This window comes from Megalops cyprinoides, chromosome 6 (genome assembly GCF_013368585.1).
Source record: "Megalops cyprinoides isolate fMegCyp1 chromosome 6, fMegCyp1.pri, whole genome shotgun sequence".
Classification (NCBI taxonomy): Eukaryota; Metazoa; Chordata; class Actinopteri; order Elopiformes; family Megalopidae; genus Megalops; species Megalops cyprinoides.
Genome location: NC_050588.1, coordinates 16497178 through 16518420, shown reverse-complemented (window position 1 = coordinate 16518420; position 21243 = coordinate 16497178). Strand labels below are relative to the sequence as shown.

The following is a 21243-nucleotide window of genomic DNA, read 5'->3' as shown; positions in this document are numbered from 1 at the left end:
ATATATATAGATATATATATATATTGTTTATTTACCTTTTTATTTGTTTTTTTCAGTTGAATTATATTTAAAATTCAAGAAAAGCCACTGTTAACCCTTTCGCATGTAACTTATTTTTATGCTATTTGCGTTATACATGGTTCGTTGCATTTTCATTAGCGTTATTAAGCTAACATGCAGGACAAGGGGTCCTCCAGGAGAGGTTTGGGAAATGCTGATCAAATGAACCAGACACTCATTTTTGAGCTTTCCATAATTATCCCGTAATCTTGAGAAAACAAAAGTCGTTTTCTTGTGATAAATTATCTCGTTATCTCGAGAAAAATAGCTTTGTTATCTCAAGATAACACAATAATTAGCTCATTATCACAAGAAAAGAAGCTTTGTTATCTCGAGATAATGAGATAAATTAACCTGTTATCCCGAGATAACGAAATAATTAACTTGTGATCTCGAGATAACGGCATTAAAAAAAATAATAATTGCAAGCACAGCCATTCTCGGCTTCCTTAGAAAAACAGCTCGACTTGATTATGATCCTTTGTAATTCCATTTCATGTAAATGACTGAAATCTAAAACTGTATGACATCTGTAATTAAACTAACAATAGTTTCTCACAGAAAATCTTTTTATCCATAAAAACATTTTTATTCATAATTATTCATGAATTTTCATATACATTTTAATCTTATTACTTATCTGACGACATATAGCCTAACAGGTGTAACACCATAAAAAGTTAAGCTTGCAAGCTAGCAGTGTAGGCTATTTACATTGTATTAATACTCAAATATCATTGCCAAAATGTTTTTTTTTTTTGTAGCAGCCCTTCTCCTCCTCCATGCCACATTATGTGCCAGTACCACTGAAAGGTAAGAAAATCAGAATTGGACAATTGAAAGTCTTACTGTTGTTAATTGTTTCCTCAATATTGTTTCACACACACTGTGCGTCTCAGTCAGTTTGCACAGTCCAAAGACTGATTCTACTCTGGTGACATTCTGTACATACATGAAATATATACCAGCTGCACTGAAGCTAACACACCAATTTGTACATACCTAACTGGATAGTTAAAAAGAATTTTTATGATAAACCTTTTATATATTTATGGCCAATCTATTTTCTGTGACTTTAATTGAAGTATAAGGCCAAGGCATATTCCCCATAAATAAAATATATGCCCCTAAAACTCAGGGAAACCATTATGGACAAACCCATAATGAACAGTGCAGACAGCTGCTTTTAGACAGACTCTAAGACTCTGTTAGCCAATCTACCATATACCTACATTATCAGACCAGGAAAAGACATTCCCATGGAGCAAACAGAGCCAATCACCTGGGCCTCTAAGTGCTCGCACACATGCTGTCCTCACAGGACCTCTGAACAACGATCTATCTGGTCTGCTCTGCTACTAGCCACCTGCAAGGTCCTACCAAGCGTCAGCTTGGAGATGGCTCTCTGTAGCCGGCTGGGAGAGGTGGCTGGCCCACAGCCCTCGTATGAAGTAACATCTCAGTGGATCCAGTGCCTGTAAGGGGCATCACAGCTTCACCACCTACCATAACCCATAACTTAAGTTAATTATTGTGCCTAAACTGTTCCAAGGGACAGGGGGCTGTTTGTGCTGCACTGTCTTTATTTCAAAACAGGCAACGGCGAATGAATGGTAGCAGTTCGGTGTTGCCAAGTTTTTGTATATAGCTTGCAAATATTTATACTGATGGTGCTGCATTTTGATGTCAATAATTTAAATGGCAGGCTTATATAGGTTTTTTATGCTTGTTTATTCACGCACAAAGTAGCCAGTGTAGTTTGTGTTGAAACTTAACTGAGAACTTAACTGAGGAACTTTCCGCACTCCCAAAATAACCATGCAGATGCTCACTACCCTAACATTTCTGTTGAAACCACACCACATACTGAGAACCATGGTTAGGTGAGACCAACCTGACCTTTCTACTTCTCTTTTATTCCAAGTATAACATGTGTTCAATGTAAACGTTTTATCATATCTTGACTGAGATGTGTTCATGTTAGTTCAGACTTAGTTTTTATGTGAATATATCACATAATACGTTTGCCAGGCAGTGCTATTTTGAATGAGTACTCAGTGCAATTACCCATGAATGAATGTTTAAATAAATGTGTTCTATGTAATATTTTAAAGACATTAATTATAACTGGTTTCATGCTGAAAACTGAAATACGCTGTTTGCATAAATACTGTATTCACCCCCCACACAATAATATGCAGTAGAGCCACCTTCCGCTGCATTAACAGCGTTTAGTCTTTTTGGGTAAGTATCTACCAGCTTTGTACACTGTTTGGGAATGACGTTTGCCCATTGTTTTTGGCAGATTTGCTCCAGGTTGTTCACATTGGTTGGATGATGCTTGTGGACGGCAGTTTTCAAATAGTGGCACAGATTCTCAATGGGATTGAGATCAGGACTTTGTTGGGGCCACTTTAGCACAGTCATCTTTTTTCCTGTGCCACTGGTCAAGGGCCTGAATACTTTTGCAAGGCACTGTATGTATAGGTGAGCACTATTCCCTGTGTCATGCTTTAGAGTTGCAGTAATGGGTCATTAATTCAGCAGAGCAGGCTGTACTTGAGGCACATCCCTCTGGAATCCTGCCCTCTCTCACTATTCCAGTCTCTCCAATCCCCCATGATAATGAGAGTGATACATAACATACCGGCAGTTTACACATTCTGCTGTGCTTACTCACCTCCAGCTGACGCAGCCAGCACCTCCCCCCATAGAGGCAAGGATATCCAAGCCATGCTGTACCCTTGCTTCCTGCTGGCTTAATTTCCTTTTGCATTTCACTGAGAGTTTACAAAGACGAAAGGTGCCATGGTTTAGATGATGGGCATGAAACCACAAGCTTTTAGATTCAAATTCTGTGAAGAACATGTCCATGGTAACCTAGAGTACTGATATTAACACAGACGGCTTTAAAGAGATGTCGGTAGATCTATACAGATTGATGTAGCCTTCGCAAGTGTGAGGTTCCCTGATAAATGAATGAGGTAACAAACTGAGAAACTGAGGACTTGGGTCACACAAGCAGGCATTACAGCACCAACTCTAATTCGCAGGGGTTGGAATGGGGGTGATGGGGGTGACATGGCTAATGTGTCAAGAGAGCAAAGGGGGTTTCCACTGTATGACATTAACTTCTGGTAAGCAGAGAAGTTGTGGGTTATGTTAACACCCAATGTCTGAACTGAGCACACACACATCAGTTCATTAGCCAATAGGCTGAAAAACCACAGCTGGCACACTGGTTGCTGCATAGCTAAACTATTTTTATTTATTTATTTTTTTTACCATTGGTTTAGTTCTCAGCAATGGTGTGTAAGTATAACTGACAATTCATGGAGTGCAATACAGGAAGTCCCCATTCAACAGTGCTCCAATCAGTACCGTTTCACTAATCTATCAGTAGCAATGTTTCCATAACCATTGCTGATGTTTCATGGTAAAATCCTTATTTTTCCTATAGTAATTTTCAAATAAGGTAATTTTTAATCCCACCCTCACTTCCTATTTGGCCTATTTATGAAAAAAATGATCATGTTAACATTAGTTTATGCTGTAGCATTGTTGCTTTGCAGCGCAGTACTTCTCTGTGTTTGCCTATGACAACCAATAGATGTTAAAATGTGTTGCTTTTTTGAGACCTCCCCCTCCTGTAAAAATTTTTGAGCCAAAACTTGTTTTTCATCCCACAGTGTGCAGTAAGGTGTTTCAAAACATGAGATGTTGGCTATTGACTTCTCATCAGCAATTGTCATAAGTAAAATTTGTCTTAAAACCTTAATTTAGAAATTGTGTGTTGCATATCGTACTGTGCTAACCTTGCTCAAGTCTCAGCTTCAACTATTTCTCATGCCACTCTGAGCATACTTGATGAATTAGATACAAATAATATCATATACATGCAATTGTCTTCAATTAATGCATGGTTTATGTACAAATCTATTCAATTTGCAATTTGCAAATGGGAATTGCTTCAACATTGTTTCACTTAGTGTCATATTTTTGAGGAAAAAATCTATAACATTGAGCGGAGAACTCCTCTATATATTAAAAAAAAACAAATTATGCTTGGATTAAAACAGTAATATTTATTGCAATACACATTCAAGAATACTTCTTTCATACAGTCATTACAGGACAATTTCCTGTTGGTTCAATTAATTTATTGGGTACAGACCTGTTCAGAGTTGCAATATAGGACAAAGTCAAGAAACAGTACGGGAATAGGTCAGGCACATCAGCAGTTGTTACAACTTGACTTGGCATAGTTAGCCATTTTATCTACAGTGGTCTTGCTAAACCAGAGAGACAAAAATAAAACTTTATAGGTTAGATGAATGCAGTGAGTACAGGGGAAAATCCAATCTTGAAATGTTGTCTCCATTTATATACACATGATTCCTTTCAGCATCAGCTTTCAACCACCTCCACAATCCCTCTGTGGGAAGAAAACAGAGGTGGACAACTTTCAGACATGCTTTTCAAAAAGAACAGGAATCTCATTGGTGGTATTTTAAACAGTACTGTGCATCATTTCTAATGGGTAGAAGTTCAGCCAAGCAGCTTCTGGTGGGAGTGTACCGCTCACAGGGAAATTATACAACTCTCCAAATCATACAAGATTAGTTTTTACTGGTGGGTGAACTTTTTATATCACAGCCAAATTGTGACTGTTGCACAAGTCAAATGTACGCATTAATGAGCCATCTTACTGAAGCTCACAGATACCCCATTAGAAAAAAGCAGGAAATATCTCCTCACCATTTTTCATAAGAGCAAACCTCCTGCTGGTCCTAATGTGGAACTGCAAGACATCTTCATGAATGGACTACCAAAAGGAATGTGAAAACCTCGCTTAGCAGGAATGTTGTAGTAGAAGGCTTATGTACCTCCTGAATGGGACAGTCTTGTTATGATGATATATTGTGACATTAATATGTAAAAGAAAAAGAAAAAACATAGCAAATAAAATGCTTTGTTAAAATGTTCAAGTTAAATTTCTTTTCCATATGTATAACCTCATTACCACAACATCAGAAACAAAACTCTATAAGCCTGAATCCACAACAGGTACAGGCACAACAAGGTGACGTCTGATTTCACAACAGGTTAACCAGGACACATCAATGTAACTAGCATGGCATCCACAGACACATATTTCCTTCTGCACCCTGTGATCTGATCGATAAGATAAATGAGGCCTCTTCTTTTGGCCAAATGGAGGAGACTTTTCTGGCACCCTTAATGTCTCCAACATGTGTGGGCGGAAAATTTTATCAGAGCAGATTCTGGAAATAAACCGCTGGGTGTCCCTCGCGGGGTGGTTGCTGCTGAGTCAAGGAAATGTGATAAAGCTGCTCGGTGGATCGTAATTCACGGGGCACTGCCACAAGGATGCTTCCTATAGGACAGCCTGCACCCCTCCCCCCTCCAGTTTAGAGCCCCACCATGTAAGGTAGGGGCACTGGGGAAACAGGTGTCCTGTATTGCAACGACCCAAATAGATGATCAAACAGGTGCATAAAACACAGATGTGCCTCCTTTGTCCAGTTGACCCTTGCCCTAACTCTATTTTAGAGGCAGGCAGCAAAGTCCCCAAAACTCCTGTCTACTGGTGTTGCTGAAGTATGCTTAGACTTCCCTTATGCACAGTAGAACAAACAGATATTTGCATGCAAGCACACTGTAGTCCTATCCAAGAAGGCTTGCAAACACGTTGCTATTTTTTGTAACAGTCTGACGCACAGCAATTCAATCCCTGCTGAGTGTGGCTGTTCCTGCTGTGCACCAGAAAAAAAAGACCTTGCAGAATTTTCTTCAGATTATTTTCTTTGCTGGCTGTTATGGGTTTTAGGGTGTTACAGAGTGAAGCCTGCAAAAGGAAGGCGCCCTTCCTGTGAAACACCCGCAGGCTCCTTTTTATAAAGGTATCTAACTTTAGACTAAAGGTATCTATCTTACTAAACCCTCCAAGGAATCACTGAATCAGGGTTGTGACCGAGGAGAGGAGCCAATTTCAGTGCTCACTGTCTAATAAAGATTTCCTTACATGACCTGTGCAAAAATAATAGAAATAACAAACTTTCCTTCATAAGAAAAAAAATTACCCATATGGATACCTTTAAATAAACAGCAAAGTACTGCATATGTTTGTCGAAAAATTCTGTTCCTTTGTCACTCACCTGGGCTATATATGTGTGGCTGTGGTTGTGTTACTTTGCCTCTGGATTGATGACCTCTGTTGGAGGGAAATAGTTTAAATTGGTTTAAATGATAACAAAATTATAGTAAAACAAATTTATATTAGGCAGAATTCACATTTGGAATCATTTACAAAATTACAGAAAAAACGGGTATAAGTATAAGTGTAAGTGAGTGACACAAAGCAGGGAAAATTCTTTAGCTTACATCTGACACATTAGCTATACATCCAGCTGGACATTTACTGAAGCAGTTTAGGTTTGGCTCCCTAGATAATATTCTGTTCCGGGGCCCATATGTGCATACATCCTAATACCTGCAGGGCTATCATAAAAATGCACACTACTGAGGCCCCAGGGGCTAGGGCAATGCGTTCCCTGCATTCCCTTCCACAACACTCACGTTTGACCTCCAGCTTGCAGGCCACACTGGCCTCTCCAAGGGCGTTCTTGGCCCTGCAGGTGTAGACACCGCCGTCGAAGCTGGAGGGTTTGCGGATCTCCAGAGAGCAGATCCCCTGGTGGTTGATCATCCTGAACTTCGGGTCCTCAGCGATGATCATTTGGTTCTTCATCCACTCAATCTTGGGCTGCAGAGAGGGCAGAACAGACATGTGAGTCACCCACCAAAACAACATTATATATATGAGAAACAATGTACATTGAACACACACCAACTCAATATAATACATAATACATAATACTGTATATAAAAATATATATAATAACATATAATATATAATATATTATATGTTCAGTACCAGTCAAAATTTTGGACACATCTACTCATAGTAAGGTTTTTCTTTATTTTTACTATTTTCCACATTTTAGAATAATAGTAAAGACATCAAAACAATGAAATAACACAACTGGAATTATGCAGTGACCAAAAATGTGTTCAAAAAATCAGAACTATCTCATATTTTACATTCTCAAAAAGTAACCATTTTTTGGAAAGAAATTCATATAGGCATCAACTTCACTCTTTATATTTGTCTGAGAAACAAATTTCTAGCATTTAAACATAAGTCTTCAAATCAAAATGTCTTTGAATGCGTGTTTCCCATTAGGAACTTCTTAGTGAACATTCGAATAGGTCAGTTCTACCACTACAAACATCATGAAACACAAACTTGGTGGTCATGTCAAATTAAATCTATTTTTCTTAAGAGCAAAGTGCATGTTATTTATAAACTCTTCCTGCAGGTGGCACCGCCCTGGCCCCACCAAACACACACAGACACACACACGCCCACATTTTCTAGTTATCGTCCTCTTAAAAGCACCCTCTCCACCAGCAACACTTGGTACCACATTACCACGGCATTTGCCCATCACAACACTTGAACTCTGAACCCTTCGCTGTAAAGCAACATTGGGCCAATGGGATACTTTGTAGCACATTGGCCAGCCCTGCCCTGACAGGGACCCTCCAAAGTCCTCTCATTCCTGCCCGGCTCTGTGTAAACACACTGACAGAGGGTGACGGGGGTGCCAGGGTGTGAGTTTACAGTGACAAATATTTCCCTAAAAATGAACCAGCAGCTGCTAATGCGCAGGTCTCTCACACCCGTCCCCCACGCGGGTGAGTGACCCTGACACCCGGGCCATCCACACATTCCACAGGCCATGAGGTGACAAAAAGGCCAGTCCCCACGGAGCTCAGCACCAGCAGCTACATTTCTGAGCTCAGCAGCAGCAGCAGCAGCAGCGGTGGCAGCGGCACAGGCTGGTAAGTGTGAGAAAGATATCGCAGCACTCTGTAGGTGCCTGAGATGCTGCTATCTGCGTCACACATGCTGAGAGCTCCACAGGCGGCACCCCCACTCCCCTCTGTCTCTGCAAGCCGTTCAAACAGGCGAGACTATCCGTTAAAGCAGACGACATCCCGGCGCTCCTGGAGTTGAAAACATTGGCAAAGGAGGGCTAGGAGACCTTTTTGTGATAACAGACTAGAACTAGTGGGTAGAGCAATGACAGGCTCCAGCAGCCCCTTTGTTTGGGTGACAGAGACAGAGAGACCACTCAGTCCAAAGGGTATTTTATCTTTATGAGAATGTTAATAAGGACTCTGCCTACATCCCCTTCTTTGTATTATTGTCTTACAAGGGCCTTACCATATGAAAACATATTTTTTGAACAAAGATTCACTGTATATTACAAAATATATTAGTTCCAACCACTTTAACATATTCAATTGCATGCATGTATTGCATGTTACTGAGAATGTAAATGTAACATATATTCTACAATGCAGACCATACATTCTATCCTGTCAGCATATATGCTACAATAACAAATCTTATAAAATTATATTACAAAATTTGGTTTTTGAAAGTGTTAACCCACTGGACCCACAGCCAGGCTGGAGGGATTGCTTTTTCCCCATTGACAATCTGTGACCTCTAGGAGGCAGTGCAAAGCAATGGATAAGGAATGGGACTACAAAGAGCAAGTTTGAACCTCTACTCTCTGTACTACTGTTATGTCTTTGAGCAAAAGGTTCAGTGAAATTATATAACTACAAAAACATGACTGGTAAGACTTTTGTGTCTGCCATCAAACTATATATAACCAGATTAAGGGTGATCTGAATGTTTCATGTCCCTTTAAGTACTACTGATTTAGCATCAGAGAGTGCCAGATATGGTAAGTTATTAACAAAATTGATCCAAATTATTGTATAAAATGACACTTTGTAGAAAATCTGAAAAATTAAAAGTAAGGTTGATAAAGTGTGGTACTTTGGCTTACTCTTAAGTCTTGCTTTATGGCACTAAACAGCTATAAATATCCCTGCCTCTGAGGCATGATCAGCATTTGACTTGTAGACATTTGACTGATTTGACCCGCAGGCATTTGAAACTCTCAGCACTGTGTCTTGGGTGGGGACTGGAAGAAGGTTAAAAGCTGGATGGAAAAACCCTGCCGGGCCCACAGTTTGTGACAGTCAGAGACCTCATTGTGAATTCTCCACTCATGGCTCTGTCAGTCAGACCAGACCACCATAGCTGCTCCGAAATCCTACACCTGACCTCCCAGGCAGGAAAAACATGATGAAAAAGTCTTGCAGACAATATAAAAAGGCATCGAAGTCTACCATAACGGGAAGGTTCGGAAAAGGCATGATTAGGTGAACTGTGTGTCACAGGTATGTTGTAATGAATAGATTTGTGGAACTGAGAGGAATTACTGATCAAATAAACTGGCTTTGGATTCATTCCTCTTAAGGACCACAATGCACTGCTTCCAGGCAGATATGCCAGGAAGAGGCTTACCTTAGGAGTTCCTCTCACGGCGCACAGCAGTTTGGTGGTGTAGCCCACAGTGGCTGCCCGGTCACTCAGGGGCGTAGTGAACTTCGGGGCCTCACTAAAGTCGTGCTCCTTGTACTCTGGGGGTTTGTATTCAATACCTGGATTGCCAAAGATATGATTTATTAGTTACTTGATTAAAATTGTAATTATTTCTGTGCCTACTCTACTACTCATTGTGGAACTGTACACATCCTGTCCCCGTACTGTCGCTATACTTGCTGTATGCACTTTTGTAAGTCGCTTTGGATAAAAGCGTCTGCTAAATAAATAAATGTAAATGTAAATACAGTAGGTCAATATGTGCCATGTTGAAAGTAAGCACATGGGACTGGAATGGCACTACTGCTATGATAATTAAGTTTGGCTTTTTAAGAAATGTTATGAACAAATAGGTAGATATACATTAAAACAGTCAGACAGATAAACAGACAGATGATCCCCAAAAACAAGAGATGGTTGTTGGCTCACCAATCTTCTGAATGTGTGCTGTTGCCTTCGTGACAGCTGCCTCCTCACTCAAACCGACCTTGTTCTCAGAAAAGACCCTGAATGTGTAAGTGTTGCCCATGATCAGGTCAGAGATGGTGGCATTCAGCCTGTGGTAGTGCTCCAGTACTGTGAACCAGTCCTGAAATAGGACCATAACATGACTTTAACTCTGGGAAGATACTTTTCTTTGTCCATGGAACAAGGTGGTAATGGTAATTACAAAGATAGTGCAAGTGGATAAAAGAGCTCCCACAATCCCCTCATAAGACCATTCACACTGTTGTACAGCTGCTGTTGTGTACAAAGTTGATACTTTTCACTCACCCCAGTCTTTTTGTCAGCCTTCTGGACAGTGTATCCTGTGATTTCCGTGTTGCCATTGTCTTTGGGCGGAGTCCACTCCAGGGCAACGTTGAAGCCCCAGGTGTCCACCAGCTTGATACTGGCAGGAGGACCAGGAAGCTCTGTAGGACCCCAAGCACAGACAGCCATCTCTAAGTACTCAAGAAACCAGTGAGAAGCTAACATACTGTGGGTACTAAAAATACTGTCACGGGCACCCACACAGCGCAGTTTGACAGCAGATCAATGATGAAGCAACATTCTGTGGTCACTAATGTGATCACACTAATCACTGTGACACTAACTAACTAGCAATGACGAGAGAGTGAGGCTTATAGTGCAATCATGTATTTTCTGTGACTTATTAGAATCAATCATCAAATCATCAGTATTTTGCTTTGGAGAGTGTCTTTTGATTGGTTCAAATCAGTATATCACTGAAAATACAAGATTACAATACAAGCAAGTCAGTAACTCACAGCACGTTAGCTCGGTCCATTACTGGATTCATGAACCCTCACTCTCCCGTCACTATTACAAGACTCATGCATGAGTGTAAAAGCATTTGAGGCATTAAAAACACATCAGTCAGTCCTAACTCACCGACAATCTGAAGAATGATCGTTGCTCTGTCTTCGAAGGCGTCGACCTTCACGCACATTTCGTACTTGCCCGAGAGGTCTCTCTCTGCTTGCCGAATGAACAGGATGCTGTCCTTGTCACTGTTGCGGATGTTGACCTTCTTTGCGTCCAAAGGCTGGCCGTCCTTGGTCCAGGTCACCACAGGTTTGGGTTTGCCCTCGAGGTGGGAGAGAGACACATGCATGAATCACACCGTTAAGTGCAGGACACCTATTTTTGCTTATTTTACTTATTTTAATCCACACATTTTTTTATTGCCAATGGTAAAACCCATGAAGTCAAGAATTCCATAACAATGAAACTTGTGGCAAGGCAGCTTACAACAATCTAAACGACAACTTTTAACATGCAAAAACTCAAATATGTACCGTTTTCTTGACTCATATAAGAGATATGGAGTAACAAGAATCTGGCCAGACTTGCTTTGCTTTAGGTTCTCCTACCGCAGCACTTATCCTACATAATTGCGCTGAGGGATGGTGCTTATCATTATTGTATCATTATTAATTTATGTCTTTATTTATTTCTTTATGTCTTTATTTTCTTTATTTAAGTTAGTCTATTACTTGTTTGATTTTGTAATCACTGTTGATATGTGCAGAATCACTCATATCAGCCAGTCATTCAGGAGCAAAACAGTGAGGTAAACTCAACACTTACAGAGAAGGGGATGACAAGGTTGACCTTTTCGCCGACCTTCTTAACGAACCTCGTTCTAAGGACACGGGGCAGATGGATCTTGGGACGATCTGTGCAGAAAAGAAGCCAGACAGGGAGCATAAACACACGTACAAAGGTGGGTGCCCTATGACACATTTGACACATACAGGATAGGTGTGCATTTTTCACTGGCATCTGCATTTGCCTTTGACAGTGCTGACACTGGTGATGACAGACTTGCAAAAGGAACCAGAGTAAAAATCTTTTACGACACCCTCACAAAATTTTTCAGCAAGAGATTAGGCCCAGTCCAGCAGGTCCATTTATGACAGAATGTTCATTAGTCTTTTAAGTTCTTGTAAAGGAGAGGTCAAGCGATGATTACAATATACCTTATCAATCAATGAGCTGAACAACTGTTCAATTTAGTTATCACAATCTAGCTGTTGCTTGGCAGTTCACCTCTAATATCGACAGAACAATATTATTCATCTAATGTGAAACTCAATGCGTTTCCATTGTGAGATGCCGCACCTGCTGAGAACGGAGCTGTGAACCTCTAAATAGACCTGTCCCATTCTGGTCTCCTCTGAGCACATGGTGAGGAGATGAAGTTACAGCCCACACTGACGGGTTTTATATACAGCCCTCTACCGTCCCAATAGTGACAAAATTGTCTTAGCTCAATTACTGATAATTTGATTTGTAATAAAATATCATTACTTATAGCAACATAATTAATTAATAATTAGATCATAGATATACAGAATATAGTCTTTGAGAGAAACCAAAATAAATTAACTGCAAAGTGATCAAATACAATGACATATGCTGCTGTTCTCACAATTTTAAGAGATAAGTGGTCAGAACCTTTTCCTGAGTCCATACTTTGTGTCCCAGAAAGAATTTTAAAGAGTCTGCAGAGAACCATCACTCAGCAAGACCTGACAGAATCAGGAAGCAGGGAAAAAAGGATAAAAGGAAGGTTATGAGAGTCACCCATGGTTATGAACACTTCTGCAGTGTCCTGACTTGACACCCTTCTTAGCAGGGCTGGGTTAAAACTGAGTAGAGCAAGCCAGTTTCCCTGGCATGCTTAAAGATAAACAGTGCATCTCTAGCAGGCTCGGAACATTTATGGGACACATGAGACAGCAGCCTGGCCCCCGCTGCACCGCCAAGACCCCCTGGAATTTCATCCCCATCTCCCTCTCCTCCACACACACACACACTTGTCACTATCGCTCTCATAGGAGCACAGCAGGCTGCCTTGGTCTGGCATGATTTCAGTCAGCAGATTCAAAGCACCGCAAAGCCTTCCATATCTAATCCCATTTAATACCTGCACTTCCCAGTTATTTTCCAGGCATGTGAGCGAGACTAGCTTGTGTTCTTTTCGAGGAAACAATTCAAGACTCTCCTTTATCTGTAGCCTGACAGATGTGGTATAGTCCAACACGGTGCTGGGTGGTTCTGCTGGGAGACTTAACCCAGATTCATTCAGTTAGTCTCCAGTTACCTTGCCTTCAGTTCACCTTTCGATCACTGACCTGATTGTCTCTCTGTCACAGTTTTCCTGCACCCTATTCTCTCAAAAAAATACAGACTCCGTTGCTTTTGAAAGTTTTTACAACAATCTGGCAAAAGACTGCAAGGTTGCCCTGACTGCCTTGTTAAGAGATAACTGTCAGTGCTTGCTGTCTGGGGAATTTTTGGGGAATTATTGGGGCAGTCTGGTAACATCTCTCTACCATTTCCCCAAGAAACATCAGAGATTTCACCCCAAATAGAAAAAAAAAACATTCAACAAAGCTGAATCTCTTCTAGAATGGTGAGATCCCAACATACCAAAAATATCTACATGTACAAAAAGTGACATATTATCTGCAGCAGCTTTTAAGGAAATGTCTTCACACCTTGCAGGGGGCAGAGGTCAAGATTCTGCTATAAAGGTTGCTACATGAGGATCCCTGGAAAGTATGCCACAACACTACAGGTCTCAGCAGGGGACCATATATTTCAGCTTTAGACTTACTCATAGTAAGAGATTACTTCTTCTCACTTTCGCATATCTGTCCAACAAAAGGGTTTTTGTTACCAATGCAACATTGTCAATTTGGCTGTTACAGAGATTAACAGACAATGTTATTTAAACAATGAAGAAAAGTAAACCCTGCTTAATTTGGTTGGTCAAACCTGTGGATGAACTGCAAAAGTCTCCTGTGTCCTGAGTATCTGCTGTGAAAAAAACCAACTTAGTCACTCTGGATAAGAGCATCTGCCAAATGACTAAATGTAAATTTAAATGTAGTCCAGGGTTGTGCAGCAGCACATTGACTGACAATGCAGTCTGTGGTCTGCATGTTTATTTGAATGCATGTGCTAACAGGTGCCAGCTGGATTTATCTTACTCCAGCTGAGAAGCTCATTCAGCTGAAGAGTTTTGAGCTATAGGCCCCCTAGCACCTCTACCTTCCCTCCTCCTGGCCCACCTGTCAACAATCTGAATAGAGCTAGACTGCTTTACGACTTGGACCTTGTATGGCCTCGTCCGCCGGTTCTGAGTATCTCAGCACAAATCTCTGCCGAGACGCTTCCTTCTCAGTTAGCTAAGACCCTCTGAAAGACAGTTCTGCAGGAACAGGTACAGCTGACATATCTTGCGTACATAGGTAATGCAGACCGGATAGTGGAAAGGGTGCTGGGATAGCAGTGAGAATGACACATGCCCAGGTAAGGACCTGGGGGGAAGTGGGTGTCCAAAGCCTGACATGACCGTCCCACTCACCTACAACCTCGCGCACATTGACAGGCTCAGGGAGCGTGGCAGGGGGGCTTCGGCCGCCTGGGTTGACTGCAACCACACGGATGTGCAGGAGGTCCCCAGTGGTTAGGTTCTTGATCGCGTAGCGGTTGGCTTGCGTGAGCTCCGCGTTTGCAACCACCCAGTCGGTTGCTGCAGTGAAAGGACGAAATTTGCACAGTCTTTACACATCAAGATATCGACACATCAGTCCTGTCCTGTACACAGAATGACTTTACACAGTCCACCATTCACACATTCACAGCCATTCTTTACAGCTTCATATGCACCCTTTACATAATCAAGTTATTTATGCATCACCCCTGCTGGGAACACAACATTCCAGAATGACTTTGTTCATGGTCGCTGTCTTGAAGCAAAACTTGACTTTAAAAAGTTGGATTTTTTTACAATGTAGAGATGCAAAAACATTGAAGGAAGTCCACTTTTTGTAGAACGCTGAACTCCAACTGATTTGATGTCCAATATATTGAGAACACATGAGCATGTGAGCCACAACCTAAACCACTTAAACTAGTTTGGAATGTAGGAACAAGGTCTACCAGTAAATATGACATGACTCAACAAATCAATTTAACTAACTCAAAATGGATTTATATATACATTTTAGACAAATGGGACACCACTTAAAATGTCTGCTTTCACAGTGCTTGTACTAAGTGTCAAAATAAATGTTTATTTTCTTTGGCAGCCTGTGAGAGGAAGATGTGAATTTTCTATATGACCCCATATTACACTGTCTAAAGTACAGTAACAGCTCTGAACCTTCACCAGCTGGCCATGTCATTCACAATATGGTTTTTATGCAGTAGACCTAATCAACTGTGAAGTTTACCTCTAAAACTGTTTTTCTTTTAAACTCATATGCTCTAATTAACAAGTGTCTACTGCTGACGTTGGCTCAGGTCGTTGTTCTAAATGCAGGCTTCACCAACACCATGGTAGAGGCTGAACTGCCCCATTCCTAATAGGGACAGAAGTTGTAGGGTGGAATAAATCTACTGGTGACACATTGGGGACAGCTGCAGTGGGTAGGCCTGCTCTGCAAATAAAGTTATAATTTACAATTCTCTGTTTAACACAGAATGAAACACAGTTCTTCGAGGCCATTAAGAAAAGATAAAGCGAGCTAACAGTATACCATAACACCAGGATTCCCCCAGTCAGCTCTTAGCTGAAAGGAACTTAATGCACATACTTCAATAGGGATCTCATATGTAAAACTAAGGGGTCGTTTATGAGTTGTTCTTTTACTCTGCTGATCTGACATATTTCATAGCAGTGTAAAGAAAAGAAAATTCATAGTTTACTTACGTTACCTGTCATTGTACTGGGATGAATGCTTAATCCTCAATGAGGGTCTCGCTGTTAGCCTGAAAAGTTTTTGTACTCTGTACAGGTCATCTGAGTTAAACTCACTTTGGTCTTTGCAATATTCCACCGTGTATCCATCCAAGCCAGAGGAGCCAATGGTCTCTGGAGGCCTCCATTTGATTGTGACTGATGTATCATTGACATCATCTACTGTCAGGTTCAGAGGTGCGCTGGTGGGCACTGTGGATTTTTGATGAGGAAGCAGAGAAGTTACAGCCTGAAGCAGACGGCACAATTTTATACATTCACAACTGGTCTTGGTGGAATTAAAATCAGTAGATGAGAAAGCCTCAACGCGCATGGTGACGCTTTCATCAAACAGACGCTATACCTTCCGGAGGTGGGGGCGTGGGCGCTTTGGGCTCCTCGGCTGGGGGTGCTTCAGCAGCTGCAGCTGATGTTAAATTTGCATTTATGTTAGAGTCAGTCAGGGAACGGATAGGACAGAGCATGCTTGGGGATCAATGCCACATTTTTAGCTCCAAATCCTCTCCCAGCCCAGTTCAATTGCCCCAAACAAAACCAATGTTTTATTTGCTCCTAGGTAAAACTTTGTGAATGCAGTTTTAAGGACCCTGCAATTCCACTGGGCTAGAGAACTGAGGATCCTGTCCATTCGGTCAGGGGAATGCATTGAAATTGGCTTCCTAAATTAAAATCTATAGGTGTTAAGGATTGACCCCCCCTCTCTGAAGAAAAAAAGCATAATTAAAGTCATTATTATTGCAGTTATTGATAGGTTACCATCGGCGGGGACTTCTGGAGCAGCAGGGGCCGCAGGTTCTTCGGCAGCGGGAGCGGCAGCAGCAGCATCAGCAGGGGCAGCAGCATCAGCAGCTGATATTACATGTTTATATTCAATTATTTGAAATGCGTGTTATATATTGACTGGTTACGGTCATATAACGACGCACGGATGTCTTTTTTCTTGGAATAAACATGCTACTTGCTGTTAACGCAGCCGCTGTTAGTTTACTGTAACTCTTTATTCGAAATTGCAGGAAAAAAAAACATCGTATAAAGTAAGCAGATTTAAAAAAAAAACCTTCTTGGATAAAATGAGGTTCTCTTGGACTGGAGTGAAATGATATTTTACCCTCAGCGGGAGCGTCCGGCGCAGGAGCAGCGGGCTCTTCTGCAGCGGGAGGGGCAGCGGCAGCTGATGTTAAACGTTAGATGTTAAAAGGAAAGCAGTTGACTGACAAGGTTTTTGAAAAGTGACTGTTAATATCTTGCATTTGCAATGGAACAAAAGCATAAGCACAGCAGAATACTACAGAATACGCTGGCCAGCATTAACATCCATTAGTGCTGTAAAATTAAGGAAAAGTGAAATATCACATGTGTGCCCATTTCATTAATGTAAGCATCTTTGTGTTTCTACTTTCTACAGTTTTACCCTCAGCTGGTGGCTCGCCTTCGGCAGCGGCGGGAGCAGCCGGTTCTTCTGCAGGAGCGGCGGCTGATATTAAACGTTAGACGTTAGTTAAAAATAGTAGCAGTTTAATGCAGACACCAACTATACTTCCGGATCGTCAGTGTTAAGGAAACATATTAGTGGGATATAGCCTGGTTTAGTAATATTACTATATTATTAGTTAGCGATATTACATATAATTCTGAAAGTGAAATTAACAGATAATAATACATTGCTGAAACTAATTATCCACTGTCCGTTTTACCCTCGGCTGGTGGCTCGACTTCAGCAGCGGGAGCGGGTGTTTCCGCAGGTGGAGCGGCAGCGGCTGCTAATGTTAGAGGTTAGTTAAGTGACACAGATGCTTGTGAAATTTCATACTAATTACCAGTACTGATGGAACTTAAATTGCTGCATGTTAATATTACTGCATGGAATGCATCGCAGTAAAAATAATAAAGCAAGTCTGTCACATGCATGAATTAAAGGTGCCCTTAAATCAATAATTTCAAATCTTAGTGAAGCATTGAGCTTTACCCTCAGGCTCAGCCGTTGCCTCAGGTTCTGGTGCAGCTGGTGGTTCGGCACTGGTTTCCTCGCCAGCGGGAGCCGCGGGGACTGATGTTAAATGTTAGATGATACAAGAGAGGTGCCAAGGAAAATCTCGATAAACCATAAGCCATATGGTTGTTTTTATTCTTTATCCCCAAGAACATTTAATCCAATGAAGCGTGTCCAAGACAAGACAGCAACTGAATGAAGCTACAGCGCGATTGCTGTGCGACATCAGTATGATCAGTTAACACAAATGGTTAGTCCAGTTTTTCTATGACTCCTCTCTTGACAGCGTTAGGGTAATGTAGGCTATGGTATGCTCGCTTACGTGGCTAGGTGTACACGTTATAATTTAAAACAAATGTGTTTTAAATTGTCATGTTTTTAAAAAGCACAGGCTATCAAGCTAGTTACATCGTACACAAGTGAGGGTGGAAGTGAGAGAATAATGCGCCGGTAATGCCAGAGCTAAAGCTTTACCGTCGGCGTGTGCCTCTGGTTCTGCTGGTGCGGGAGCAGCGACCTCTTCAGCAGCGGGAGCGTCAGCGGCTGATGTTAAATGTTAATTTAGGCTATCACTTTTAGGCATTAGATGTTAATTGCAAGAAATTGCAGTACATGTCCAAGGGTTATAGGCTACACTTCAGAATGTAAAAATCGGAAAACCGAGTAGCATACATTAGACCACATCTAACGGTGTTATGCAATTAAAAGGGTTATTTGATTAGCTGGATATTTAAAAAAAAAAAAATTAAGGTGGAATGTTTCCATAAGTCGAGTAAGTAGGCAATATCACTTTGAGGGCTACTACTGTTACGCTGTTGAAATAAATTTGCGTTGATTATATCGGTATTCCAAATCAGACAGCTTTGTGAGGCTGTTTCTTTTTCCTTTCCCTGTGGACTTTTTCTTCTCCTTTTACCTTCTGGAGGAGCAGCTGATTCCTCAGCAGGGGCTGGAGCAGGAGCAGCTTCGGCGGGAGCCGCCTCCGCAGGAGGAGCACCTTCGGCCGGTGGAGCTGCCTCTGCCGGGGGAGCGGCCTCAGCGGGTGGAGCAGCTTCCGCGGGAGCGGCCTCGGCTGGTGGAGCCTCAGCTGGTGGAGCCTCAGCTGGAGCTGGTGCAGGTGCAGGCTCTGGAGCAGGGGCCGGCTCGGCCTTCTTCCCTGCTGCCTTCTTGGCAGGCTTGGCTGGCATGGTGCTTGAGCTTCCGGAGTGAAAGTCCGACCCTAAGATAAAGTGTCTCTAGGGGCTAGGAGATGTCAACTTTATATAGCGGCTGGCTTTGAAGACAAGGGACTCCACCCCTCTGTCTTTATATGTGGCAGGCCTGCAACACGATCGAGGTCTGTGTCACTGTCGCCCCTGGCCAATTTCCCAAGGCTCCTTAATGGTCATACTCCCCAGGGACACATTTGAGTGTGTTGTGACGCACACTTTGCGACACATAAACTGGCTACTCTATTGAAATCCCAGCCTCATTCATTATGATCATCAACTGACGTTGTCGCGAAAGTTCGATTTCTCCTTGCTATTAAGGTATGATTAGCAGTGAGAAAAGGGATGTAGGAAGAACAATCTTTTTTAGGCATTTCTGAGCGCACATGATCTTTAAGGGCGGACATACAAAATTGTTCATGATATATGTGGTATTGTAGGCTAAACTTTTGATTGGACGTTTGTCATCATCATGGACGAAAATGGACCGTTTCAAATTTATAACGATAGGCTATTTTCTGTCACATTTAGCGGGGAATGACCGAATTCACAGGACATTTAAATGTCCTGCTATGCCCCCGCTGGCCTGCCATGACTGAAAATGGCCCTTAGTGTCGAAAGGGCTGATGTAAATCTGATACCTCATGCCAAGCGGAACGTGTCGGTTTAGCAGGACGAAGTCGGGAGGATTTTTAAACGCAAAAGTCAGGAACAACAGATCACATTAATTTGAGCATTCCGGCTGAGAAGAGTTGATAGCCTCTAGGCTGCGTTTCTCCGAAGGAACTCGTTGAAATTACAGGATGCATACCCTGCTCTACACTAAACAGATGAAATAATAAAATCGTTTAGCCGTTTTATAAGTATATACTGTCAATATTTGGCAGTATTACAGACATGAAACAAATAACTTTGTGTAACAGAAAGTATATTCTCAGTTGTAGACTTTAGATAAATTTTGTGGTCAAATACAATATGTGTATTTTGCACTGTAGGCTATAACCTCTGTTCTTGTTCTGTATAACCTAGGGTCTATACACCTATGGTGTGCTTCTGTTCAAGGCTTTGAGTAGTAACTTTGTATATAGAAAAGGGTTTTGATTCGTTTATTTATTGAATAAAAGCAGCCCAACTCAATGGTTGCCCGAGTTGGCTGTCGAGGGTCACCACGAACGCTTTATAGTCGTTGAAATCAAAAGCTTGATTTGCTTATTTTCTCCTTCGGCTAATCTGCTTGTCAAGCAAGTCTCTAAGCTTTATGAAAAAACATATACAACAATTAAATTTACAGGATGACGTGACTTTATTGAGACAATTTAACATGTTTAGACAGATGAGTATGTGATCTTAAAACATGCCATTAAGGATTCCTCTGCATGAGGGTCCGATGAAGAAATACAAAGGCTTCCACACTTACTGTCAGAAGCCTTTTGCAAGTTCATAACTTCTTAAATGATTGTTGTCGCGGATGAATTTACTATTTACACTGTGTACAATTGTGTTGCCCTGTACAAAATATGAAGAAAGCTCAAAAATAACTGCTTAAGAAAAAATAAATGCCTGCTACTAAAAAATCAAGTATAGAAATACCCCTTCAAAAAAAAAAAAAAAAAAAAGAAGTCCTGTGAAAGGCTTTGCAAACACACCAAGGTGACATGCATTTACAACATTTAGAGTTCCACCAAATTTGCACGCCAGTTACATTAGGTACCATCATTACACATTTTTTTCTTTTTTAAATGAAGAACAAGCTTTGAGCGATTGTGTTACTATTCAGCAACCCATATTGGCCTTGGGGCAAGAAAGCAGTCAGTATCAACATACTGGTGTCCTGTTGGAAACTTAATTCCCTTCAGCTCAGCTGAAGAATTGGCAGAACATTTTTTTTTTTTTTCCAAAGAAGACACAGTCACTTGTATCTCACACAAAAGTTTTGGGGCCACCCTTTGTCACTTCTGGTAAAGGGTTCCTACACTGGAAAACATAAATGCAGTATTACTACCCTGCATTTAGGAAATGTTCCTTCAGGCTCTTTCGATATGCTTGGAAATTGTGTGTGTGTGTGTGTGTCTGTGTGTGTGTGTGTGTGTGTATGTGTTAAAAGCAAATTGTCAGATGATCAAGGACTGGACAGACTGTATAGACTCATAGA

The 21243-nt window shown here is 41.4% G+C and overlaps 1 protein-coding gene across 1 annotated transcript; it reads right to left on the bottom strand.

Annotated features, from left to right (window-relative positions):
• Nucleotides 1-4125: 4125 nt before the first annotated feature.
• On the bottom strand, nucleotides 4126-19146 carry LOC118778823 (myosin-binding protein H-like). Its single transcript, XM_036530568.1, has 11 exons — nucleotides 18800-19146; nucleotides 15951-16085; nucleotides 14496-14663; nucleotides 11708-11796; nucleotides 11009-11204; nucleotides 10388-10527; nucleotides 10043-10202; nucleotides 9536-9672; nucleotides 6661-6847; nucleotides 6240-6295; nucleotides 4126-4495 (listed from the first exon to the last, which is right to left on the bottom strand). Exons 1-10 carry the CDS (start codon nucleotides 19068-19070, stop codon nucleotides 6270-6272), a joined length of 1509 nt encoding a protein of 502 aa, XP_036386461.1. The 5' UTR covers nucleotides 19071-19146; the 3' UTR covers nucleotides 4126-4495; nucleotides 6240-6269.
• Between the last annotated feature and the right edge of the window lie 2097 nt (nucleotides 19147-21243).

Coding starts and splice junctions, on each gene's coding strand:
- LOC118778823 (XM_036530568.1), bottom strand. CDS start 19,070: ATGCCAGCCAAGCCTGCCAAGAAGGCAGCAGGGAAGAAGGCCGAGCCG. Junction 16,086..18,799: donor ATCAGCTGCTCCTCCAGAAG/GTAAAAGGAGAA, acceptor AAAAATCCACAG/TGCCCACCAGCGCACCTCTG. Junction 6,848..9,535: donor CCGTGAGAGGAACTCCTAAG/GTAAGCCTCTTC, acceptor CCCTCTCTGCAG/CCCAAGATTGAGTGGATGAA.